The 27,459-nt window shown below is 46.4% G+C and overlaps 1 protein-coding gene across 1 annotated transcript; it reads right to left on the reverse strand.

Annotated features, from left to right (window-relative positions):
- On the reverse strand, nucleotides 1–27,032 carry SBSPON (somatomedin B and thrombospondin type 1 domain containing). The gene is made up of 5 exons (XM_065895589.1): nucleotides 26,772–27,032; nucleotides 15,808–16,002; nucleotides 7,135–7,225; nucleotides 5,433–5,609; nucleotides 1–450 (listed from the first exon to the last, which is right to left on the reverse strand). Exons 1-5 carry the CDS (start codon nucleotides 26,983–26,985, stop codon nucleotides 333–335), a joined length of 795 nt encoding a protein of 264 aa, XP_065751661.1. The 5' UTR covers nucleotides 26,986–27,032; the 3' UTR covers nucleotides 1–332.
- Nucleotides 27,033–27,459: the final 427 nt, after the last annotated feature.

Raw genomic sequence — 27,459 nt, forward strand, 5'->3', positions numbered from 1 at the left:
TGGACCATTAAAATGTAGTAAGTTTAGTGCAAACAGACGAACACTCTGTCCAATGGGCCACCTATTGAATGAGGAGACTCCAGGTGACAGATCGAGGACAGAAAACCACAGGAGACTTTAGGGTGGGTCCTCAACTTAGTAAAAATGAAAATAAAGGCACTGTGTTTCTTGAGAACTGGCCCCCAAATTTCCCTTCTCTGCTTCAGAGTGTGGCAACGACATATATTCAGGAACTTTGGCCAAAGGGTTTTTAAAGAATTATGAAGCGCTGAACATGACTTGCTAGTATTTAGCATGTTTACAAGCACATTTTGAAATACTTATATCACAATCTATATAAAAATAAAACTGTGAACAGCTGGACAGGAACATTGTTCTACTCGCCGAACTTTTTTCCAAGTTCCTTGACATCGCGGATTGCCAATTGCTTGCCAGTGGAGGGTCTGATTTCTGAAATGATATTTTGAAAATGTGAGTTATGCTAAAGCATACCAAAGAAAATTCTAATTTACAGAATTATAAATTGAGGTTTGTTGTTTTTTGGGTTTTTTTAGAAAATGATCACACCTTGAGTTTTGAAGTGTATTACAAGTTGAAATTTAAAAAAAAATGATCACAAAACTGAGTTTCCCTTCTTCAGGCTCTGTCACAACAAGTTACCAAGAAATCCCTATTTGAGAACACCCCCTGTTGGGATTGTAGTTTGAGGTTACTGCATTCGTGTCTCTCGCTTGCTCTGAGTATATGAAGCGCTATGTAAGGGAAAATGGCTTTCTGTTTTGTGTACATTTAAATTAGAGGGGTCTGGCCTTTCTGCCTGTGGGCGCCGCCGAGTAAGCATCGTCGACATGTGCCCCCTCCATTGCTGTCATGTCTATATCAGAGTCACCCAAAGAGCCCGAACAGCTGCGGAAGCTCTTCATCGGAGGCTTGAGCTTTGAAATAACCTATGAGTGTCTGTCCTCAGACAGACACTGTGCCATTGTGAGCAGCAGGGAGCGCTCACAGATTGTGTGGTAGTGAGGGATCCAAACACCAGGTGTTCCAGAGGCTTCGGGGTTGTCACGTATGCCACTGTGGAGCAGGTGGATGCGGCCATGAATGCAAGGCCACACGAGGTGGCTGGCAGAGTGGTGGAACCAAAGAGGGCCGTCTCAAGAGAAGATTCTCAAAGACCTGGTGCCCACTTCACTGTGAAAAAGATTTTTGTTGGTGTCGTTAAGGAAGACACTGAAGAACGTCACCTAAGAGATTATTTTGAACAGTGTGGGAAAATTGAAGTGATTGAAATCACAACTGACAGAGGCAGTAGCAAAAAGAGAGGCTTTGCTTTCGTAACCTTTGATGACCATGACTCCGTAGACAAGATTGTCATTCAGAAATACCACACTGTGAATGGCCACAACTGTGAAGAAAGGAAAGCCCTATCCAAGCGAGAGATGGCTAGCACCTCATCCAGCCAAAGAAGTAGAAGCTGTTCTGGAAACTTTGGTGGTGGTCTTGGAGGGGGTTTTGGTGGTGATGACAGCTTTGGTCGTGGGGGAAACGTCAGTGGCCCAGGTGCCTTTGGTGGCAGCCGCGGTGGTGGAAATGGCTATAATGGGTTTGGTAACGGTGGAAGCCATTTTGGAGGTGGTGGAAGCTACAATGATTTTGGCAGTTACAACAATCAGTCTTCAAATTTTAGACCCATGAAAGGAGGAAACTTTGGAGGCACAAGTTCTCCCCTATGGTGGTGGAGGCCAATACTTTGCCGAACCATGAAACCAAGGTGGCTATGGCGGTTCCAGCAGCAGCAGGAGCTATGGCAGTGGCAGGAGGTTTTGATTACTGCCAGGAAACAGAGTTTTGCAGGAGAGGAGAGCCAGAGAAGTGACAGGGAAGCTCCAGGCTACAAGAGATTTGTGAACTCAGCCAAGCACAGTGGTGGCAGGGCCTAGCTGCTACAAAGAATACATGTTTTGACGATACTCATGTGTCTGGGCAAAAAACCTCGAGGACCGTATTTATGACTAATTGTATAACAGGTTATTTTAGTTTCTGTTCTGTGGAAAGTGTAAAACATCCCAACGAAGAGTTTTAATGTAGTTTTTTTTTTTCTTTTTTGCACCCATGCTGTTGATTGCTAAATGTAATAGTCTAATCATGACGCTTGAATAAATGTGTCTTTTTTTAAAAATGTGCTGTGTAAAGTGAATCTCCTCTGAAGCCATTTTGGTAAACTACCCCAACAGTGCGAAGTTAGAATTCCTTCAGGGTGATGCCAGGTTCCGTTAAAATTTATTTACAACCTGCTTTGGTGGAGAAGCTATCGTCTTCCGAAACCTTGGTGTAGTTGAACTGACAGTTACTGTGTTGTGACCTGGAGTTCACCGTGAAGAGGGTCACCCAAGCAAAGCCATGGAATTTTTTTGTTTATTAATATGGTTGTTGGCGCACCCTATGCGATATATCTAAGTTGAATTATGGTACCAGATATAGATGGGAATGAAGCTAGTGTATCATGCATTATCATGTGTAATCAATAAACGATTTAATACCCTCTTAAAAAAAAAAATAGGGCTTCCCTGGTGGCGCAGTGGTTGAGAGTCTGCCTGCCGATGCAGGGGACGCGGGTTCGTGCCCCGGTCCGGGAGGATCCCACATGCCGCGGAGCGGCTGGGCCCGTGAGCCATGGCCGCTGAGCCTGCGCGTCCGGAGCCTGTGCTCCGCAATGGGAGAGGCCACGGCAGTGAGAGGCCCGCGTACCGCAAAATAAATAAATAAATAAAAATAAATTAGAGGGGTCTGAACCAAACGATCCCTTGAAATCCTTTCCAGCTCTTTGATTCCATAATGAAAAATGGGAGCAGTGAAAAGAAAAAAGCCATATTATTGAAATTATTATTTTTAAAGTCACTGGAATTTCAGCCTGGGTTGAAGGTGCTTTACAGGTACAAATTAAATTATAATATTCATTTAAAGTTAAAATATGGATGAGGTAGTCAGGAAAATATTAAGTCTAAATATTAAGTTTCTATTTCATGTGAATTCCTTACCCACTTTACTGTTCCTACGTGTACTCAGTACAGAGGCTGTTGGGCACAGGAGACTAATAAACGTAAATTCAAGTTATTAAATATTCAAATATACTGTGGGAATAATGATTAACTGGGAAGGTCTGTATTTTTCTTTCAAATCTGTATTTTTCCCAGTTCTGTCTGACATATTTAAAATCATAACCCATGCCCATCACAAATTCTACCCTTCTTTTGGTTATGAATACTGTTATGGGATTTAACTAGTAGATAAGTACAGGACTGGCATGGATTTTTAGGGTGGTAAAATGTTTTCAAGGGTCAATTCTTTTGGACAATCTATAGATTTCTGTAGATTTCTGTGATACGATGATTTACAAGAAATATACATTTGGTCATTCAAATGACCAAAATATATTTTTCATGTATATTTGGTCTTTGTTCACCGTTCCTGGCTGACAGCTCCCAAAGCCATTGGAATTTCCTAAATGTTGAGAGTGATGCAAATGTCTTGTTTATGTGAATGAGGTGATTTTTGGAAGCACCTGAAGTTGAGAGTTGGTTGCCAGGAGAACTAACCAGGTGGTTAGAGGGTTGGAACTTTCAGTCCCACCTCCCCTCCGCAACCTCCAGGGAGGGGAGAGGAGCCGGAGGTTGAATCCATCAATAACCAATGATTTAATCAATGATGCCTGCATAATGAGGGCTCCGTAAAAGCCAAAAGGACAGGGTTCAGAGGGCTTCTAGGCCGGTGAACACGTGGAGATGTGGGGAGAATGACACCCCTTCCCACACCCTGTGCATCTCTCCCATCTGGCTGTTCCTGAGTTATATCCTTTTACAATAAACTGGTCATCTAGTAAGTAAATGTATCTCTGAGTTCTGTGAGGCGCTCTAGCAAATTAATCAAACCTGAGGAGAAGGTCATGGGAATCTCCGATTTATAGCCAGTTGGTCAGAAGCACAGGTAACAGCCTGAGCTTGAGAAGGGGATTTGAAGGGGGCTGCGGAAGGGAACGGTCTTGTAGGACTGAGCCCCTCACCTTGTGGAATCTGATGCCATCTCCGGGTAGATAGTGTCAGAACTGAGCTAAACTGTTGGATGCCCAGCTGGTGTCCCACGAATTGCTTCCTGTTGTGCGAGGAGAACCCCCTGCCCCCCACACTGGGAAATGGGGACTCCGAACATCAAAAGAGTTTCTGACCCTGCAGAGCTGGGCACAGGGCTACTATCTCAGTCATGATTTTATGACTACCCCACTGAGCAGTGATCCTGAAATTTTGCGGTGGGTGTGAATCACCTGGGCAGGGTTCGGCAGACTGTGACCCATGGGCCAAATCCAGCCCACCCCCTTGTGTAGTCTATGAGTTAAGAATGATGTTTACTTATGATCCGGCAATTCCACACCTGCGTATATATCCAAACAAAACGAAAACACTAATTCGAAAAGATACACACACCCCAATGCTCATAGCAGCATTATGTACAATAGCCAAGACATGGAAGCAGCCTAAGTGTTTATCAATGGTTGAAATGGATATGTGGTATATATACTACTACTCAGACATAGAATGAAATTCTGCCATTTACAATAACATGGGTGGGCCTGGAGGGTATTAGGCTTATTGAGATAAGTCAGACAGAGGAAGACAAATACTGTATGTTATCACTTATATGTGGAACCTAAGAAAATAAAACAAACAAGAAACAGCCTCACAGATACAGAGAACAAACTGGTGGTTACCAGGTGGGGAGAGGGAGGGGGAAGGGCAACTAGGGGGAGGGAATTAAGGGGTACAAACTACTGTGTGTAAAATAAATAAGTCACAGGGATATATTGTTCAGCACAGGGAATATCGTCGATATTTTATAATAACTATAAATGGAGTACAATCTGTAAAAATTTTGAATCACTGTGTCGTATACCTGAAACTAATATAATATTGTAAATCAACTATACCTCAATGAAAAAAATAGTAATAGAAAAGAATGATTTTTATGTTTTTAAAGAGTTGAAAGAAAATCAAAAGGATATTTCATGATACATGAAAATTATATAAAATTGAAATTTTAGTGTCCATTAATACAGTATTATTAGAGCAAAGACACGCTTATCGGTTTACATAGTGTCTACGGCTACTACTGTGGAGGTCTTCGGTAGTCGCTCGTGAGCTTGGCCTGAACCCCAATGTCCAAATTCACTCACGCATCTCTGATACAGAGCCTCTAAGTCCCAGAGTATGAACTGGGTCCTGGACTCTGGAACTGCCAGATGGAATGTTCTCCTCACTGTTTTGATTCCCCAAATCACGCCTTGATCTGCTACATCCTGGTCCGCTGTTCAAGACATGGAGAGGACAGATCTCCCCAAATGAGTACCAAGACAAATCCTCCAACCAGTTTCCCTCCCTTACCCGTCAGAGTCCAGGCCGTCTCCAGAACATCGAAGGCTTGCAGAGTTCATAGCTGGAGGCTGACAATCCACACACACCGTGTAGCCCTCTCGGAGATACTGCATCCATCGGGTCAGGGGCCGGTTTTCCGTGGCGCAGTGGTGAGTCAATGACTCTGTCTTGAACTCCATACAGTATCTAGGGCAAAAAAAAAAAAAAGGAGCAATTTCACTTGCTGTTAATCAGAAATGGCCTAATGCTGGAGAAAGGCTTAGGAAGCCTGGAACTCCCCGAGGACACGGGACAGCCTGGAGAAGGTAGGGCGTTGCATGGTCACAGGTCACAGAACGCCTTGTCAAGTTTCTCATTCGCTGAGCTATGATGTCTGACTGACAACTGAACATTTTTGCTGTTTTTCAGTCCACGGGTGAATTATCTGGTCAACACGAATTTGCAGAAACTTGTTTCATATTCTGTCTAGTCTGACCACGAAATTGTGTCTAAAAGCACATTTCAGCAGGAAAATTGCCCTTGATAACTTTGCTGAGATTTTAATGAATTACAGAAAGTGAACAAGACCTTGCTTGAGCCTGAGAACATGTGAGCCCCAGGACGGCTAGTCCTGGATTTCCAGGCCAGCACTTGTGTTTTTCTGCCCGACAAACATTCCTGGGGCCGTCCCAGTTCTCCCCACCTGGCAGATGAGTTTTGACTTGAAGTCAAGCATCAAAGTTACACTGGGCATCACAGATAAAAGGACATGGGAAGCTGAGACATGTTTTCCTGTAACAGACTAGTGTCACCTTATACTGAGCTGCAGGAAACACTCTATTATGTGACTAGACTCTGAAGGCTCTGGGGGCGCATCCAGACATGGATGAATATTTTAGAGTCTTGTACTTAAAAGCAACACAATTTTGCAATTCTTCAGGGAAACAAAACAATGTGGCATTTTAGGTCCTAACTATGCTAAAATGGGCTAGTTTTTTTTTTAAATCCATACAATTATGAGCTGTAAAAAGTTAGATGGAAAGTGTCTGGAGAATCTGCTTCAAAGAAGATCTTTAATGACGGTAAGTATTATTTATTAGATACCTTAAGGTATTAAGGGAGGAAATTCTCTTGATGTAGCTTCAGTCAATTTCAGACAGCTTAACTCTGACATCTTTTCAATGATATTTTCTCATTAAATTCTCATAGCAACCTACAGGGTAGGAATTAATATTCTCAGTTTACAAGAAGGAAAAACTAAGGAGCAGTGAGAGGTAGTGTGGGGATTAGAACATGCAGTGCGTCTGGCGTCTCTATTCTGACCGCAGAAGGGTGGATTTCTAATGAGGTCAGAGGTTCCTCCCAGGCTGAGCCATTAGGTCTTGATAAAGTCCTCAGAACTCAGGTGGGGGCCACGTTCAAATTCACCAGACGGAGGCGGTGCTGGAGTCCACAGTCCCCTAAGGACTAAAAGATGAGCAGCCTTAGTGGGACTGATAAAATAGTATCACCTCATTTTTATACAGCATGTTTCTTCTTAGGGATCAGACCCCAGAAACAAATCTTTTTTAAACGTAAAGCAGGGGAGGGACAAGTACTTCCCAGTTCTGTGATAAAGAGCCACATTTGTCAATGAACAAATAACAGAAGAAAACCCATGTAGCAAGTTACCTTTGTGGGCTGACTTGACCGACCAACCGGAAAAACATAAGTAAAAAAAACATCAAGTTACCCAGCATCCTCTGTGTCTGTGGACCACTGTGGGGAGGCCGCTTGTCTTGTTCGCTGCTTGTTGAACGCAGAGGTAGTTATAAAGGCAGGGACTGGAAAAGGAGAATGACCTTGAACACGTGAAGCCTGAAGTACCCAGAGCGACATTTCCCAAACTTGGTTTCAAACCCGTCTAAAGCCTTCCATCCCTAAATCTATGGGACACCATCAAGGAGTGCAAGGAGGTGAAGTCAGGGTCCCCAGAAACGAATTCCATAAAGCTTTGTGCAGTGTAGCTGGGTAGGAAAGGGAACAGCAGGCTTTTGATAAGCACGCTTGTCTGCAGTGATGACACCGCGTGGAAAGGCAGGAGAGGGGCCAGGAAGCACAGCCCAGCGGGAATAATAAAAAGATGGGCAGGGTCAGGGGAACCAAGGAAAAAAGTAAGGTACTAGAGAAAGGAAGAGGATTTTTTTTTTTTTTTTTTTTTTTAGCTACGCGGGCCTCTCACTGTTGTGGCGTCTCCCATTGCGGAGCACAGGCTCCGGACGTGCAGGCTCAGCGGCCATGGCTCACGGGCCCAGCCGCTCCACGGCATGTGGGATCTTCCCGGACTGGGGCACGAACCCGTGTCCCCTGCATCGGCAGGCGGACTCTCAACCACTGCGCCACCAGGGAAGCCCGAGGATTTTTTTTTTAATGGAAAGAAGAGACACAGAGAAGAAAAGGGAAAGATAGAAAGAATAAAGGAAAAGGAGAGAGAGAAGGAAGGAAGGAAGGAAGGTAAGAGAGAAAAGAGGGTAAAAGGAGAGAAAAAAAAAAAAAGACAACCAGAGAGAGGAAATGAGAAAGGGAAAAAACAAAAGGAGGAAAGGCTCAATGTTCCCAGGTGTTCTGATAACCACAGCCTGGAAGTTTCACCATCAACCATAGAGCCCAGGGTGTGACCACCAGGTGCCGGCCAGCATAGCACTCTCTCCACACCAAACTCAGAGGAGAAAGGTCCTAAAGCATCTCTCCTCGCCCTTCTCCCCGCTCCCACCTCTGACACTCTGGGTGGGAGAAAAGAAAACAGACAGAAATCCTTCCCTCCCACCTCTGCTCTCTTATTTTGTTTGTCTACCTCCTATTTCATCTCTAAGTCTGGGGGGGGCATCTGTTGCTCTGTGTAGCACCTGGAGATAACCTCTTGATTCCACCCTGCTGTCAATTCAAGAAAGGCAGGGTTTTGTCTTGTTCATCACGGGAGCCCTCACACATTTACATGCTCAGTAAATATGTGTGCGAGGAATGAATGGGTCGATGAAGGAATGAATGAATGGATGAATGAAATTGCCACCAAGGTTCACGGGTCCTACTTCCCTGAGGTCTTCTGTTCCTCTACTGAGCCTTGCAGCTGAGATGGCTCCTTCTGAAAGGAGATAGCTCTCCTTTCAGAAACTGGACCATCCCAGGAAGGGGCGATACCAGCTCAGGTTGACTTCTGCGATGCCCCATCATCAAGAGCACAAGGGCGTGCGGGTACCAGCAGCAAAATAGAGGCTTCAAGCCCGCAGGCTCATCTTGCTAAGCTCCTTCCTGCCACAAGATGGCAGCCTTAATTCTTCTTTAGGTTTTCTGAATGAGGAGTCATTTTTCTACGGCATGGGAATATAAAGACAAGTGTAGCCACTTGATCCTAAGCGTTGCAGGCACCGCTTTTGCCCCGTGTGTCTGAGCACCTAATCTCTGGAGTCTGAACGCTACCCACATCTAGTGTAAACTACAGACTCCCAGCCGAGTGGCTCTTCCTCGCTGTGCTAACATGTTTGTTTTCCAAAGAGAACATGTCATTCTTTCTAAATGTGACTGTAGCTTTTGAACTTCCAAAATCCACAGACGGAATCAAAAAGGACAAGTGAATGCATGTACGTTAGGATCCTTCTCTGTTTCTCTTAGACCTAATTATCAGAAACACAAACAGCGATAGGCTTTTCATTTTCTCATGTATTGTTTTCATTTCTGTTCTTCTGACGCATTTATAGGCGTATTCACTAAGTGAGGAATGCGTTTACTGCTACATCCACGTAGCATTATATCAGTCAAACTATAACATTTTCAGGATGTGTTTCTTTAGCGCAAAACATTTATCTGAGCTCCTAATTTGTACTGCAGGTATTATTACAAAAGTTCAAAGGCAATGCACTTAATGTGTAGCTCGGGGGGTTGGGTGGGAAACTTGGTTAGGAAGTAGAGGGCAAGTGTATGACTATAGTTTCTGGTACAAAATCTGAAGAAGAAGTTCTAAGGTAATAAAAATAAAAGCTAACAGTGATGCACCTCTAAGCTTCCAGGCATGATGCTAAGTGTTTTTCATGTGTTAATTCATTTAATTCTCATAACTCCACTCTGAGATAGACCCTATTATTTCCCCATTTCACAGATGAGGAAACTGTGGGCCAGAGAGGTTAAGAAACGTATTCAAGGCTCATGTCTAAATGCGGCAGGCTGCCTCTATTGCAATACAGATGACAAAGTTTCACTCTTTTAAGTTTCAATGTTGCAGCATATTACCGATGAGTTGCTTAAATTCGGCTGTGTTTTCCCTTTCTGTGCCTGATCACTGCCCTTGATGCGAAGTGAGATTTGAGAGAGGAGAGAGGGAGATGGCAGCCCTGACCCTCGGATTTCCCTCAGGCATGGGGGCAGGGCGGGAAGTGTGGTCCAGGAGGTGGGGGTGGGCGCAGATTAACGCGTGGAGCAGCATGGCTCCTCGTACGTGTGTAGCCTGCTCGTTTACAAAGTGCTTTCACGTCGTATGTTACCGATCTTCACCAAAGCTTTGTCAAGAGGTGTTCTGAGCAGGTTTTCTCATCAGAAGACTGAGGCTCCTCGAGGTTAAGTGAAGGGAAAATAAATAGTAAATGACCAAGCAGGAGCCCCAGTACAGACACTAGCTTCTTTAAGACCTCCTATCCATGCCCAGTGTCAAGCCTCTGTGCTTATGACCCATCAGAGAAGCAAGCCAGTAAACCCTGGACCTTGTCTCCTCCGTTTCCTGCCTCCTCCAGCCTGGGCTTGGTTTGGTGGTACATTCTATCGAGCGGGGCGGGGGGGGTCCTTCCCTCTGGCAAGAGCCTAAAGTAAACGATCCAGATCTCCTGGCGAGCTCTGAACCAGCACCACTTTTCAACATCCCCCAGAAATTCAATTTTTCATTACTGAAGAGCAGTAAGTAATTCAGAAATGATTTTTGCCTCCAGCCCCGCTTTTGCCTCTGTGTGGAAGCACGTAAGCGGTGCCCCAGGACAAAGGCTCTCAGTAAACGCCAGCTACCCCTCCTTTCCCCTTCCTGGCAACAATATTCAATGTAATAGATTCTTCGTTAACAGACTATCTGCCAACTTTTCTGGCATCCCATCCACCCACCACTGTTCGCTTTTACAACAACTTCCACTTCTAAAAGCGTGGCACTGCACCTGCTTACTTTGAACATGAAAGTAAATGAAATTTGCTCTGAGAATTTCATAAAGCTCTCTGACACAACGGGGTGCCACAAAAGCAGGCTTAGAACCACTAGTCTGTAGCATACGGTGTAGAAGACGACAGAGTGAAAATTTGACAAATAACACCAGTCTGGAAGTATACGGTTCATGATAATGCACGGCAATCTCGCAAGAGGAAAACACATATAAACAATTGTCAGGATGGGCGACAAATATATAATATGGGTTTTTGCGTTTGTTTTTATGATAGAAATAGACTCGTGATACACGTTAAATGAAACAGAAAGAATGCAATGGCTACTTGATCATTAATGAGAGTGTCTCAGTGATCATGTTTCATTCACTGGCCTTGCACGGCCTTTATATTTCTACTTAGTTACCAGATTCTGTAACTGTGATTTTAAAATATAATACTACTACTAATATATGAATAGTGATGAATTTACAATATCAATATTAATTTGCAATATAATAATAACTAATGATAACACTTAACAGCAAAACTATCGAGGGGGGGAAAACCCACAGGATTTAGAGCCATGACATCCAGGTTTAAATTCTGGTCCCTTTACAAATGCTGTCATCTCACTGAGCTCCAATGTCTTTATGTGTAAACCAAGATTGATGACACTGTCCTACCTCCATGACAGGCAGAATAATGGCCCCTCCCCAAGATGTCCGTGTCCTAATCCCCAGAAGCTGTGAATATGTTATGTTACAAGGCAAAGAGGAATTCAAGTTGTTACTCGGTTTACCTGAAAATAAGGAGATCATCCTGGATTATCCAGATGGGCTGAATGTAAGCACAAGGGTCCTTCAAAGAGTCAGAGGAAGATGTTACCGTGGAAGAAAGGCACAGAAAGATGCAATGTTTCTGGCTGTGAAGATGGAGGAAGGAGGCCATGGGACAAGGAAGCTTCTGGATGATGGAAAATGCAAAGAAACCGATTCTCTCCCAGAGCCATCAGAAAGGAATTCAGCCTCACCTACACCTTGATTTGAGCCCAGTGAGACCTGTCTGACTTCTGACTATAAAACTCTAAGATAATACATTTGTGTTGTTTAAGTCACTAAGTTTGTGATAATTTGTTACCTCCAGCTTTCTGAAGTATTGACAAAAGGTAATACAACCACACCCTGCGTGTGTTCCTCTAGAACATGTTTTCCTGTGAGTGAATCTCTTCATTTTACTGTCCTTTGCCATTTTGGTAGGCTGAGAATTTCACAGTTTATCAAGTCCTGGTTTCATGAGGATTAAAAATATTATTTCAGTTCTTCCTGAAATAATAAAGATCAGAATGAAAATAAATGAAATAGAGACTAAAAAACATAGAATATATCAATGAAACTAAGAGCAGGTTCTTTGAAAAGATAAACAAAGTTGACAAATCTTTAGCTAGACTCACCAAGGAAAAAAAGAGGACTCAAATAAATAAAATCAGAAATGAAAAAGGAGAAGTTACAACTAATGCCACAGAAATACAAAGGATCATAAGAGACTATTATGAATAATTATACACCAACAAATTGGACAACCTAGAAGAAATGAATAAATTCCTAGAAATATACAAGACTGAATCACGAAGAAATAGAGAATCTGAACAGACTGATTACTAGTAGGGAAATTGAAACAGTAATAAAAGAATCTCCCAACAGACAGAAGCCCAGGACCAGATGGCTTCACTGGAGAATTCTACAAAACATTCAAAAACACTTAATAACCTTCTCAAACTTTTCCAAAAAATTGAAGAGGAGGAAAACATTCCAAACAAATTTTATGAAGCCTGAATTACCCTGATACCCAAACCAGACAAGGACACTACAAAAAAAGAAAATCACAGTCCAATACCCTTGATGAACATAGATGCAAAAATCCTCAACAAAATATTAACAAACTGAATCCAACTATACATTAAAAGGATCATATAACACAATCAAGTGGGATTTATTCCAGGGATGCAAGGATGGTTACATTGATTTGCAACTCAATCAGTGTGATACATTTACAAAACGAAGGATAAAAATCATATGATCATCTCAAAAGTTGCAGAAAAAGCATTTGACAAAATTCAACATCTATTTATGTTGTTGATGTCAACAAACTGGGAATAGCAGGAAAGTATCTCAACATAATAAAGGCCTTATTGACAAACCTACAGCTAACATACTCAATGGTGAACAGCTGAAAACTTTTCTTCTAAGAGGAGTAAGACAAGGATGGGCGCTCTTGCCACTTTTATTCAACATAGTATTGGAAGTCCTAGCCACAGCAATTAGGTAAGAGAAAAGAAATAAAAGGCATCCAAATTGAAAAGGAAGAAATAAAACTGCTACTATTTGCAAATGACATGATACTATATAGAGAGAACCCAAAGCCTCCACCAAAGAACGGTTAGAACTAATAAAAGAATTCAGTTTCTCATAGGAACAAACTATGAGAAAGAGAAATTACCAAAACAATCCCATTTACACTTGCATGGAAAAGAATAAAATACCTAGGAATAAATTTAACCAGGAGGTGAAAGACCACTACTTTGAAAACTGTAAGACACTGATGAAAGAAATTGCAGAAAATAAATGCAAGATATACATTTTCATGCTTCCTGTTCCCTTTCCTGTGGCCTGCATCATCCTTCTCTGAAGAGATCCAGGGCTGTGAAGGGGAAGGGGTCTGGGCATCCTGGAGCCACAGTGAAGATTCAGATGTGCTGCAGGAATGCGGTCTAGCAGCCAGTCCCTATAACTGAACAGTTGCTTTTTCTGATAGATCTGCTATAGGCTGTGACAGCCATCCAAAAAATCAATAATGTCCCACAGCGACTTCCTCCCTCAGCCTTTCTGCAGTGTTTCTGCAGAGTGCCTGAGCTGAATGAGAGCTCGTGCTGTGACCGTTGTTGTGAGCCCTAAATTATTTCCCTGCGAGCTTAACTCGACTGCCGTATCCATGAAGGGCCTCTGCCATGGCCCTGCCACTACCCACTCCACTCCCCAAGAGATCTTTCCAAATCACAGATCTGATCACATTGGCCCCTGCAGAAAACACGCCAGAGGTTTTCCACGGCTCTTAAGAGAAAGACCGGAATCCTAAACAGGGACCCCAAGGCCCTGCATCCTGGGGGGGTGTCAGCCCAGAAGCCTCCCTCTCTGCTCCCCACACACTGGCCTTCCTTTGGCTTCTCAAATGGGCCTTGTGCCTCCCCCCGTGTTATAGAAATCAGCCAAAGATGGGCCCTAGGTGGTTTATTTTCTCACAGCAGGCTGAGACCTGTTAGCCTCAAAAGCTACTGGCACCAAACTCAAAATTTTATACATGCAATTTTTTTAAACAATTTATTTATTTAATTTGTTTATTTTTGGCTGCACTGTGTCTTCATCGCTGTGTGGGGGCTTTTTCTAGCTGCGGCGAGCGGGGACTACTCTTGGTTGCAGTGCGTGGGCTTCTCATTGTGGTGGCTTCTCTTGTTGCGGAGCACGGGTTTTAGGCGTGCGGGCTTCAGTAGTTGTGGCACGCGGGCTCAATAGTTGTGGCTCGTGGGCTCTAGAGCACAGGCTCAATAGTTGTGGCGCACGGGCTTAGTTGCTACAGGGCATGTGGGATCTTCCCGGACCAGGGCTCGAACCCGTGTCTCCAGCATTGGCAGGCGGATTCTTAACCACTGCGCCACCGGGGAAGCCTCAATTTGTTTTTAAAATAGCCAAACAAGCAGATTTTTAGTCATTTAGGTCCTGCCTGTTTTGCATACCCTGTGAAATTACACCCAACATCTGCCGGCCGTTGATAAGGTAAAGCCTTATGGTTATAAGACCCCAAGCCGTCATGGCACCTGCCCTCTGAAGTCCCCAGAGACTCCAAACCATGCTGCTTGGCTAACATCACCTAGACACACAAGCTCCTGGCAGATTCCTCTCTTCCCCTTCTGTATGGGGGTCGCCATATCATAGCCTCTGGACATCCCCTCTCACGCAACCCTGTAAGGTTGTTGTGTGTTACTGACTCTCGTGGTCATGCGTTTTTCCTAGATCAGTCCCCAGATCCCTCAAACGCCCTACACCTGACTGTCTGCTTCGCCACACTGGTCTCTCTGCCTAGATAGCTCTGCATTTCTCAGCCTCATCTCCACATCCTCAGGGAAGTCGCTCCCCTCCTGGCCTCTGGGGATGCCCTCCTCCACCAAGGCCAGGGGGAATCTGCTTACGACACACACTCACAGCTCCCGACACCTCTCCCTTGTTCAGTACCTGTGGCACCACACTGAAGCTGTAATTTCCTGGGATTAGTTTCCTAGGATTATCTGCTTATCATCTCCCCCTCCCACTAGACTGTGATCTACCTGACAAGCAGACTCCATGTCAACATTTCTCCCCCGTTGTAACTGGCACTCAGCCCAGTGCCTGGCATCAAGTAGACTCTCAATAAATATTTGTGTGTGGAAGGAAAAAAGGGAAAAAATGGCTTAGTGAGGGTCACGCTGACATGGAATTTTCCAGGTTCCTATGAAAAACATGTGATCTTTGCTACCCTGAGAAATCAGTGTTCTGCTCTATCAGATTCAATCCCGATTAACACCCCTGTTTTGGCCTTTTTGTTTATTTCTGTGTGAGTTTCCTGTGGCTCCTGACTCATGATCAAGCCGACTCGTGGTCTCCTTGGCCACGCCACAACCAGAACGATCTTCCCAAATCATAGATCTGATCACATCAGCTCCAATCCAGTCGGCTTGAGAAGAGAGGCAGGTGTTTTAATCATTTTATCATCCTTTCGGAATTTCTATTTTTTCTACTAGTTTCACATGTATGCAAGCATTCGTGATTCAATAGGAATGACCTTGAAAGGTGAAACAGGGTTATCCTTACTGGACACATCCTAGCCTGAGTGAAATATTCTCATCCTACCTGAAGTCCTTTGTGGTCAGCTTGACTGAGTTTGCCCAGAAACCACAGTGCGCGTCCGTTACACCGGGCGCACGCACAGCGGCAAGTGGCCACCGCCGGGTTGTAACTGGGAGGCGGTGGGAGGAGGCCTTTACACAGCTGACGTATAATGCCTTGATCAAGTATTTCCTGAGCTTCCTATCTCCTCTGGGCAGACTGGCCCATCCCATTCCCTGCAGCTCGTGGAACTTTCCCGGCCTGGCACATGGCCTTCTATGGGACGAAGGGATGGAAAGTCACCAGAGACCCCGGGGCAGCGGTCAGGGAAAGCGCAGTACCGAAGGCGTGCCCGCAGTCCTGGCCCTGGTGCGTCGTGTACTCCAAGCAGCCGGCTCTCTCCTCCAGGGCCGGGCAGGGCTCGCCGCCGTTCCGGGGCTCCTGCCGTACCGTGCGCCTCCTCACGCGGGCCGTGGGCCTGCACTGGTCTGCACAGCCGCTCCAGGGGCTCCACTCCCCCACGATGCACGGGCGAGCTGAAAAACAGCATGACGGGACGCACACCTGAGCAAACCCAGAGCCTGCCCGGCTGTTCCCGCCAATGCACACAGTCAAGTTCAGCCCGCGTACACTGCGCCTGGACCCGGCCCTGCATCAGGGGGAACACCCCAAGCTGACATTGATGCCACCCGCCCTGATGGTGAACTGATAAATGGGTATCTCTTAAAGGCAGGCGGATGTTCCAGGATCATGAAGATGGGTCTGAGCCAGGACACACCCGAGTAAAAGAGACAGATGTCTTCAGGGTACTTCCTCTTACTCCCTGGGCTTAGATCAGGTCTTTGCTCTTGTTTTCCTTTGAGTGTAACTTTATCCTCCTCTGGCCAGAACATTTTTATGGTAACAGTAATACACATTCATTGTAGAAAACATAAAGGAAAAAAAATATATAAAAACGAAAAGGTATTTCTCCCACCACTTACCCAGGTCAATTCTTGTTTTTTTGGGTTTTTTTGCGGTAAACGGGCCTCTCACCGCCGCGGCCTCTCCCGCCGCGGAGCACAGGCTCCAGACGCTCAGGCCCAGCGGCCATGGCTCACGGGCCCAGCCACTCCGCGGCATGTGGGATCCTCCCGGACCGGGCACGAACCCGTGTCTCGAGCATCGGCAGGCGGACTTTCAACCACTGCGCCACCAGGGAAGCCCAATTCTTATCAGGAAATGTGCCTCCATAAAACATGACTTAGGCCGCACGAAGGACCCCTACCCATTAGGTTTCTCCTGGGTGCTCTAGTCTCATCCTCCATGGCTCAGAGGCTCATACACTGGAAGAGGTGAAGTTTACAGACCAGCAACCAGGGCCCACAGAGGGTAAGAATACCCAGGGTCAGGCATGAAGAGGCAGAGTCAGGGTGAGAATCTGGCTCTCAGTGCTCTGTCCAAGACTGTAAAATCAGTGTGGCTGTACATTTAACTTTTTCATTTAAAATCCCAAGGAGTCTTTTAAAAGGACTGTAATGAGTTTTTAAATTGAATTACTTGAGGACTTGAAATTGGATATAAGAAAAGGACAAGGAGACAGAAGATGTACCCTGAACCGGATGCCAAAACTCTTTCTTTCCCACAAAATGTGACCCACTTTTCCCAAACACCCTCATACTTTCAAGTTTCCAGAGTCTTCACCATGAAAACACCTGAACTTCTTTGAAATCTGATTGGACTTCCAACAGTTTGTACCTGAAAAAACTCATTTTGCCTCTCAGCAAACTCTAGTTTAGGGTTCATGGCGTTTGGAAGCTGTATCCTTTGGTAGCACATAACTACACCTGACATGAAAAGGGTCACATACAACATAAAACTCGGTCAGTGATCCAAAAATTTCAGACTGCTTTAAAAGATGCTTTTACTAATCATCTAAAAACTCATAGGCATCACATGTCAGCTATCTAACGAAGCAAGAACGAGCCACGTAAGAGTTGGTTCCCAGTATCTGCCACGCACACATCCTTTGGAAAATCAATAACAGGTCACTTCCTGCTCTTCATCTCTTGTTGACCTTCCCATTTTATTTTCACAGTCCCCTGATTTAATTGGCCCATAGAACCAGAAGGCATTTAAAGAGGCTGCCAGATTAGGAGCTGGTTGAGAAAGACACCTTCTGTCCTTAATTCCTTTAATAACTCTTTCTCCCCCAAATCTCTTCATCCCTGAGTCCAGCTAGTCCTGCCCTGATATGTTGGACTTGAACTACACTTAATAATACACTTAGGGCTTCCCTGGTGGCGCAGTGGTTGAGAGTCCGCCTGCCGATGCAGGGGACACGGGTTCGTGCCCCGGTCCGGGAAGACCCCACATGCCGCGGAGCGGCTGGGCCCGTGAGCCATGGCCTCTGAGCCTGCACGTCCGGAGCCTGTGCTCCACAACGGGAGAGGCTACGACAGTGAGAGGCCCGCGTACCGCCAAAAAAAAAAAATAATAATAATAATAATAATACACTTAATTCAAAGATTAAACATTTAGACATCACTATAAAATATAACTTTGTGGGATTTCCCAGGTGGTCCAATGGTTAGGACTCCATGCTTCCACTGCAGGGAGCACGGGTTTGATACCTGGTTGGGGAACTAAGATTCCACATGCCGTGTGGCACAGCCAAAAAAAAAAGTTATAGCCTAAGTAGGGAGCACTTTATTTTTTTATTTAAATATTTATTTATTTATTTTTGGCTGCATCAGGTCTTAGTTGCAGCGCGTGGGCTTAGTGGCATCCCCTGCATTGTAGGGCTGATCCTTAACCCCTGGACTACCAGGGAAGTCCTGGGAGCACTTTAAAAAAAATACAACTTTGCCATGGCTTTAACTCAGAACTTAGTAATACGGCCTTGGGTTACACCCTATCCCTATGGTAAAAGTTGACATGGGGGGATGAATTTAGTCTCTCAGTTATTTCTTCAATATTTGTGTCTCATGTCTCATAGATGTTTATTTTATTTGGTTTGACCAATAGGCAACGTCCTCACATCACAGAATCATTGAATCAACTGTTGTTCCTATGGGTTAAGGTTTGTCCTTGGCAAAATACTATGCCCTGTCTTTCCAAGTCATGACTTTAACAGCCTCATAAAGAGAATCAGAAAGTTCTGGGGCCCTGAACAATCACATCTCGGGGACTTTACTGTCAGAGAAAGTGAAAAAAGTTCACATAGACTTTCACCAGTGGAAAGGGGTTCCACAAAATATTTTGAGCTGGAAGATGAGTCTGAAGTATTTATTCCTATTCTGCACGAAAAATTCTATTATTAACTTGTGAACTTTTGATTATTTGGATTACAGTTTGTCACAGGTGATCTTTTGTCACGGAGCTTGGGAGAAGTACAGAAACTTCTGACAGATTTATTACCACAAGTCATATATCTCAACTGCATGACACAGATTTCCTTTTGAACTCTTCCATTAGTGTTCCTGTTCCCTTCCCACTAAAGCTTACCTAACTCACATCTATACTTAGCATATCAAAATATTCTGTCTTCAAATCTGACTCTCTCATCCTTCTTGTTTCCCTGGCTGTCACTGGGGGCTGGCAGACTGTTATCCAGTGAGCGCAATCATCTCCTGACTCCAAGTCTGCCCCAGCTTCCCTGTGTCTTAATACTTGGGATTTGATGACACCCTCCCACCCCTTTGAGCAGAAAGAAGCCCAGATTTTTTTTTTTTAACATCTTTATTGGGGTATAGTTGCTTTACAATGGTGTGCTAGTTTCTGCTTTATAACAAAGTGAATCAGTTATACATACACACATGTTCCCATATCTCTTCCCTCTTGCATCTCCCTCCCTCCCACCCTCCCTATCCCATCCCTCCAGGCGGTCACAAAGCACCGAGCTGATCTCCCTGTGCTATGCGGCTGAAGAAGCCCAGATTTAATGCGTGCCTGGAAGAGCGGCCAAAGCTCCTTTTTTCTCCTTTGTTTCAAATCAACATAACATTCAGGTTGAGTTTCCCCAGAAGCAGACCCTGAGACATGGATCTGAATGCAGGCAATTTATTTGGGGAGGTGATCCCAGGAAATATAATAAGGGAATGGGGAACAGAGACAGAGAAGACATAGAAGAGAGTAGAGGTAGGAAGTAGACTCCTAAGCTTCTACTTTGGGTCCACTGGGCACCTCTGGCTCTGGGCTCACTGGGCAGTGAGACAGTGGGTAGACCAGAGCGCAAGGAATCATCAAGCCCTTCATGATGTACCAGCTAGTACCCCTTCCTCTGGAGCTTTCTGTTTATCAGACGTCCCCTCTACGGCCACGAGGAGAACAGCCAAGAGCAGAAGAGTAAGTTATACAGTTCAATAACGAATCCGCACACAAGAGTAGGGTACATTTTCCCATGTCCTAACAAGGATATCTAGTCATATCCAAGTACAATTACCTTAAAAGATGTACCGCTAATCTTTTTTTTTTCTTTTTTAACGATTTTTTAACCTCCTTCCATGGATTTGCCATTGAATTTGGACTAAACTCCAACCTCCCTGCATGGCCCACAAAGTCCTGGGCGACCTACCTGTGCCTGCCCGTTGCTCCCACCCGGAGGCACCCCCAGTGCCCCCTCTGCCCCGGGCTGCACCCACTCTGGCCTCTTCACCCATCTGCCACACCCACCCAGGCTCTTTCACACTCTGGGACCTTTGTCTGTATTTTCCCTCTGCTGGAATGTTCCTCCCACGCTGGGCATGGCTGGGTTTGGCTCATCCTTGAGGTCCAGCTGAATTATTTTATTTTCAGGGAGTCCTTTCCTGGCCAGCTCATCTAATTAGACACACACAAACACACACACACACCCCACAAAATTATTTCCTCTCAGAGCTCTGTGCTCCTTGCCTTCTAACATCTCCATAATTCAAATTACATAGTTATTTATTTTGTTTATTGCCGAGTTTTTTATTTCGTGCCTAGCACTTGGCACATGGCAGGTGTTCAGTAAATATTTGTCTAATCTGTGAGTCAATGAATGAATGAAATGGCACTGGGTGAGTTGCTCTTCCTTTCTAAATTAAATTCTACATCCAAACAGACTCTGGAAGTAAGAAACCAAAGCACTGTCAGAGGCTCTAGGGTGGGAAGGAAAGCCGGTAGAAGGAAAGGGACAAAGTCAGAAACTCCCAGAGCCAGACACAGAAGACATTCCTCAACCGGGCGAGAGCTGTCTGGGCTCTCCTGGCGATGGTGGCCCCACAGGGTATCCACTGGAAGGAACACTGCTTTCCATGCCTTAAGGTCAGGTAGAGCCCAACTTCTCCTGGCGGCCACACCCTGTCAAGGCCTTCTTAATCCATGTATAGCCCCTGCCAGTACCACCTCTTGAAAGTGACAAGCTCTTTTAATATTAACATCTATGGCGTGAAGTGGTATTTCCTTTTATTTGAGTCCAATTTCCCTCACTTGAGAATTTCAGAATATGGTGGAAAAAAATCTGTGTTTATCTTATCTGTTCCACTGGTGGACTTACTGTTTCAGTAGACCCCCTTTTATCTTATCTGTTCCACTGGTGGACTTACTGTTTCAGTAGACCTCCTTTTATCTTATCTGTTCCACTTGTGGACTTACTGTTTCAGTAGACCCCCTTTTATCTTATCTGTTCCACTGGTGGACTTACTGTTTCAGTAGACCCCCTTCCCTGCAGCCTTTGGACACATCTCTCTATAGACGTTTCCCCTCTCAGAATTACCGCTGGACTTTCCCCATACCCATTCACAGCCCGGTGAGTGGTGGCAGCTAGACACACTATCCTCAGTCTGCAGGTACCATAGGGTAATTTTTAAAAAAACTTTTGTTTTCTAATGCCTTTCTTGATGATGCCAAACACACACACACACACACACACACACACACACACACACACACACACACACGGCAGCAAACTGAGCTGAAAGCCAGGCTCCTTCACTTCCTAAGTATAGTCTGGATTATTTCTTCTTAATGTAAGGCCTTGCTTATCTTCGTGTAGCCTCACCTTGGTTAATCACAGGCACTCAAGCCTTCCTCTTTGCAATCTGGCCCTGCCGGCCTGGCTCTTTGCCACCTAAAAGTTGAAGGCCACCCACGATCAAGCGCTTTCTCCCTCACATTGTTAAGTTCTAATCAGGTCTAGTCGTTATCATTCCTAAGGAAATATTCTTTTCACACTTTACCCACAGCAGTACCATTGATGCGTAACTTGTTTCTCGACAATCTACGGAGGAAAAATAAAACCGTCCCTTTATACACACACACACACACACACGCACACACACATCTCATGGTGACACAGTTTTAACTGTATGTCATCTGCCTTTTTCCCTCTCCTTATGTATGTGTACCCTTTCCCAGGAACCCTGTCACAACTTCTCTGAAAGACGAATGAGAGCATAAATATTGCCCAAGTGCCTATGGACCCCCTCAAAAAGCACCAATAAAATGATCAAGTATTTGTTTCCTCTTGCAGAAACTTATGTTATCTGGCCCCTGGTAGGTTGTTTCGTTTTTTTTTTTCTTTTGAGACATTAACTGGACAAGTTTATGAAATGGTAACAAGATAGTGACATGAACTATCACCTTAGAAAAACAGAATTTTAGACCCCATGCAAGCCTGGGGGAAAAAAGGGAATCAAAATAAAAAAGATAATGATGCTTTTTCTGGGTAGTAAGTTTCCAGGTAAATTCTTTTGTGCATTTCTACACTTTCTGCAACAAACATATATTTTATGATCAGGAAGGAAATTTTTTTTTTTTTTGGCCGTGCCCGGTGGCTTGCAGTATCTCAGCTCTCCAACCAGGGATTGATCCCACGCCCTCCGCAGTGAAAGCACAGAGTCCTAACCACTGGACCACCAGGGAATTCCCAGAAAATGTTATTTTTAAAAAGGACATGTGGATATGCCTCAGATGGCGCTGCCCTCTGAAGTCACAGTTAACATCCTCCAGGTGGAAACCAGTGGTCATATTTTTTTGGACAAATGTTTGTAAACAACACTGCGATAGCTCTTAGGGGATTGCAAAGAGGAGTGGGACACATTTTTTCACCCTTGAGGGGCATAGTTGATGGAGAAAGAAGACTCACTCACTTTACCAGTATTTATATGGAGCCTACCCGCAAAGTCCACAGCTTCTCATAAAGGCTAGTTTCTCCGAGGCAGTGAAAACGTAATGTTTAAACGTGTGGGCTCTGGACCCAGAGCTCCTGGGTTCAAATCTCACTTCATCACTTATTAGCTGTGTGACTTTGGACACACTATTTGACCTTTCAGTGCTCTGGTTGCCTCGTCCATAAAGTGAGATCAAAATGAAGACTACTTGGGTGGGTTGTGAGACCTAAGGAAACTGAGAGCTGGGAGGTACCTGGAGAGCACGGCCAGTTGGTTTCTTGGATTCCCCATAAATCTAGGAGAAGACACTGGGCTATAGAGGTGACTCAATTTTTGTCCTGCTCCACTTGGGTTAATGATTACTCTGTCCTCAAGTTGCTCATCCAAGATCCAATGCAACCTACTGTTTCTACGGTCTTAGAATGCAGACTCCACGAACCCATCTGATGAGTTAGAGACTGTGTTATGAGCCTGATAAGCAAGCCTTCCAGGAAGTTCTTCAGGGCAGGGTAACTCAGACCTGTTCCCTCCTCAGTCTCTCCCCATCCCTGATCAGGCTCAGCCAGTGGAGAATTCTCTATCCTTTATCCTCTGGGGGGTGGGGGGTGGTTATGAAGATACGTTATTGGTGTTGAAACCCATACCATCAACATAATTAGATTTTTCTGAGATGATTAATTTCAGAATTGACTTTTTTGGGCAGTTTAGTAATTCTTCAGATTCAACTTATTTTTGTATTTTACTGAGTAAAAAAATAACTTTCAGACTTCCCTGGCGGCGCGGTGGTTAAGAATCCACCTGCCAATGCGAGGGACACAGGTTTGAGCCTTGGTCCGGGAAGATCCCACATGCCGCGGAGCAACTAAGCCCGTGCGCCACAACTACTGAGCCTGCGCTCTAGAGCCTGCGAGCCACAACTACTGAGCCCGCGTGCCACAACTACTGAAGCCCACGTGCCTAGAGCCCGCGCTCTGCAACAAGAGAAGCTGCCGGCGATGAGAAGCCCGCGCACCACAACGAAGACCCAGTGCAGCCAAAAATAAATAAATTTTAAAAAACAACAACTTTCTATTTAGGAAAAAAAAAAGTTCCAGTACGGTCATCTCTTAGCCACACCAAAAAATAATGTGTTTCTCAAGATGAAAAAATCAGAAGCGCTAGAAGTAAGTTCCACTGACACAGTTACATTTTTCATTCACGTTTAATGTCATTTCAGTCAAAACTGCTTCGGGCAGCATCAATAGTTAACCTAACATTAGGTAAGAAGGAAGTGGATTCTAAGAGGCCAAATGGCTCTATGTACGTAGAGTAACTGGAGGCTCTGCGCCGCTGCACCTTATCTGGTATGATCAATTACAGCTGTGAGTTGCCACAAACAGATGAGGCGGATGGCAACTTGAAAGCAGGCAGCGTGGGTTCAGCTCTCACTCTGCTACCCACCTGTGGTAACGCTGTGACAGGAGAGCCTTCTGAAAGCCCCAGCTCCTGCGGCTGGAAAACGTTAATAATGCAGGCCCACCTCCCCTTTCCCCAGATCCCCAAGTCAGCACAGTTGTGATGCTGGTCCAGGGCTGAGGAGACCCAGCGTCTCGGCTGTGTCCTGCCCCGCACTCTCGCCCTCAGCTCTGAGGACAGAGCAGGCTTGGGCTCGCCAAGTGGGCCACCTTCCAATTGTCTCTATTTTCTTACTGCCTTGCCGCAAAACTCCAGGCACAGAGAATCTACCAACGAGGCGCCTTTTCCATCCCGAGTCTGCTTTCTGCCTAGACCTGCAAGAGCCTCTCTTAACTTCCTGGGGAAGGGCATTTAAGGCTCCTGAAAATGCTCCTTTAAAACTCCTAGCAGGGGGGCTTCCCTGGTGGGGCAGTGGTTGAGGGTCCGCCTGCCGATGCAGGGGACACGGGTTCGTGCCCCGGTCCGGGAAGATCCCACATGCCGCGGAGCGGCTGGGCCCGTGAGCCATGGCCGCTGAGCCTGCGTGTCCGGAGCCTGTGCTCCGCAATGGGAGAGGCCACAACAGTGAGAGGCCCACAAACCGCAAAAAAAAAAAAAAAAAAAAAAAAAAAATCCTAGCAGGCACCATTTCCTTTTCTGGCTTGGGCTTCTTTGCCCACAGCTCACAGCCTCCTCCTAGCCACAAAGGTCCTGGGATTTCTTTCTGAGTTCCCCCGGAGATGGTAAGGTCTTCTCTCTTCTGCCATTACTTCCCCAATAAATCCTCAGTCCGAAATGATAGGCTCTTTGTTTTAATATCTCTGGACTGAAAATGAGGGTTTAATTTTTGACCAAATAGAGACTTGGAGGATTCTGCAACTCCTCATAGCGCTGTTAGGGCACACGAAAAAGCCAGTTTTCCTCCTGACACTCGCCTGTCTAGCGGCCTTCACTGTCTGTCTTGCTCCCCAGGTGAGCCTCAGGGCCTAGCCTAGCGCTGTCACAAAACGCTGACGCCCACAGGGAACACTGAACAGTCATGAGATGCTTTCCTATTAGAACCCCCCTTCCCCTTCTAGAGGCGTCTCCCTCATTCTCTGGGACCAGGCTTCCTCTGGGAAGTCTTCCTTGAATTCCTCTGGTCTTCTGAGTTTTTCCTCTCTGGCTTCCCGGATCCATTATTTTGGCACTTAGCATATTGCAAATGGTTTTGTGTGTGTTCCCCTGCTCCACTCTGAACTTCCAGGGGGCAGAGATTGTGTCTTCATTGTTTTTGTATTGCTGTGCTTACCGCAGACTGGGGCCCATTATCTGAACTGCAGGAATTCTGTATTTACCTTTAAAATGTAGGCAGATCCCTTGAGAGAAAAGATTAGTGAGAGAGGCTGCCATGGTGGAAAGGTTTGAGTGATCCAGGTAACTGAGGCAAACAGGAGTTTAGAGAGGATTCTGTGGGGAGGGAACAGGGGACGCCTGGACCAAGGGTACTACATTCCCTAAGTAACTGACTCTTCACCTTACTTTAGTAGTAAAGTATCCTGGCCTTGGAGCAGAAGAGGGAAAGAAGCTTATCAAAAAGATCAATATTCTCAGGTAAATCATTAGCTTTCAATCAAGATTTTAAAAATCTTAATGTTTTTCAACTGTGTTCTTTCGGCAGCAGGCCTGGGTGACCGTCCTGCGGTGGGCTGGTGGCCTCTCCCGGCAGAAAAGAGGCAGAAGGGGTGCTAGACTCCACCAGGCATCCGGTTTGCAGGGAAATGACACAGCCCTGCAGGTTACCAGGAAGAGGCTGAAGGTCCCACAACGCTGGGCTCCTCGAGGTCAAACCCTAATGTATGTGTGGCTTTTGGGGTGATGTGATTATCAGGGATGAGGGCTACTTTTATTTCCAGAGCTGGCTTTTCTCAGGTACGCCTTGTTTCTCAGGACTGTACTCACCATGTCTTCCTTTACCTTTTAATTTAATTAAATCAGCATTTGTTGTGCCTATACCAGGGGCTGTGATATTGTGGGAGATTTAAAGATGAAAAAGATTGACCCTAAAGGAAAACCGGCAAGATTAAAACATACTAGGAACTTTGAGATAAAAATCTTTATCATGCTATATGGATAAAATTGAATTCAACGAATATATGGAACACCTCCTAGGAGGAAGGGGCTGTGCTACACGCTGGAGTGCCGGTGAGGACAACTGTGGTCCTCCAGGAACTTGTTCTTCAGAAGAAAGTACCCTCCCAGGACAAGACCTTGGCGCCAAGTGGGATAATTACACGTCCCCCCCCACCCCCATCACCCCTTTCCAGGGTTAACAGATTGCACGCGGCGGAACCAGCACAGGGGCGTGCCTCTGGGACCTGTCAGCGCCATCTCTCCAGGTGGGAGGTGGCCCTACCAAGCCGCAGCTCCCAGGCGGAGGGATTTATTCGGCCGAGGTGGCCAGCGCCCTTCCAGACAACAGGGCTCCAGCCCCTTCCACCCAGGCTCTGGTGGGAAGGGGGGCATTGGAGCCGTAGGTCCAGATGGAGAGGACGGGGAGACCCCGAGATGGAGGGGGCTGGGGACCCTAGGATGGAGAGTCTGGGGTGCACCTAGAGAGGGGGGTGCTGGAGGACCCTGGATGGAGGCATTCGGGGTGGGCCGGGATAGACGGCACCGGGACACCTGGCTGTCGGGCTGCGGTCCCTGGCGTGGGACCCTGTGCCCCTCCGCTGCGGGCGAACGGCCGGTTGCCCACCCTCGGGCCCGCCACCTACCTGGGCAAGCCCTGGCGTAGTCGAAGCAGCAGTCCCCGGTGAGGCTGCAGGCTTGGTCGCAGAAGCACGTCCCGTAGACCCTGTCCTGCCTCCAGCCGTGGGCGAAGCAGGCGGGGTCCCGGCCGGGGCAGCAGCGCCCCGCGTCGGCGCAACCGGCCAGGGTCCCGGGCCACAGCCGCGCCAGCGCGCACAGCGCCATCCACAGGGTCCTCATGGCACGCGCTCCGCACACCTTCGGGGCGAGCGCTGGGCTTCTCGGAGAGCGCCGGCCCCGGAGCAGCCCGGCCTGGCCCTGCCCCGCGCCGGCCCCCGCCCTTCCCGCCGCCCCTCCCCAGCCCTGGCGGCGCGCCCGTCCTGAGCCGGGCGGGGAGGGCGCCTCACCCCAGGGCGCCCGCGATCGACGCTCCGGGCCCCGGCCCCCTCCCCGCGGCGAGACCCGCCAGGAGGCAGCAGAAGAGCAGGTGCTCTGGGATCCCAGCGGCCCAGCGAGGTGCCGGGCCCCCAGCAGCCCCGTCAGGGCGGCCACCACATCTCCTGGTTCCCAACTCTGCTTCCTGACGTCTGCGGACACGTTAGCCCACGGGGCACTTTGACTCCAAGGCCAAGAGCCGAACAGCGCTTGATGTGCCCGTGCGGGGCTCAGCCGCACCCTGCGCGCGGGTCACCCAGGCTTCGCCCAGGAAACCCA

The sequence above is a fragment of the Phocoena phocoena genome, chromosome 17 (assembly GCF_963924675.1).
Source record: "Phocoena phocoena chromosome 17, mPhoPho1.1, whole genome shotgun sequence".
NCBI classification, from domain to species: Eukaryota; Metazoa; Chordata; class Mammalia; order Artiodactyla; family Phocoenidae; genus Phocoena; species Phocoena phocoena.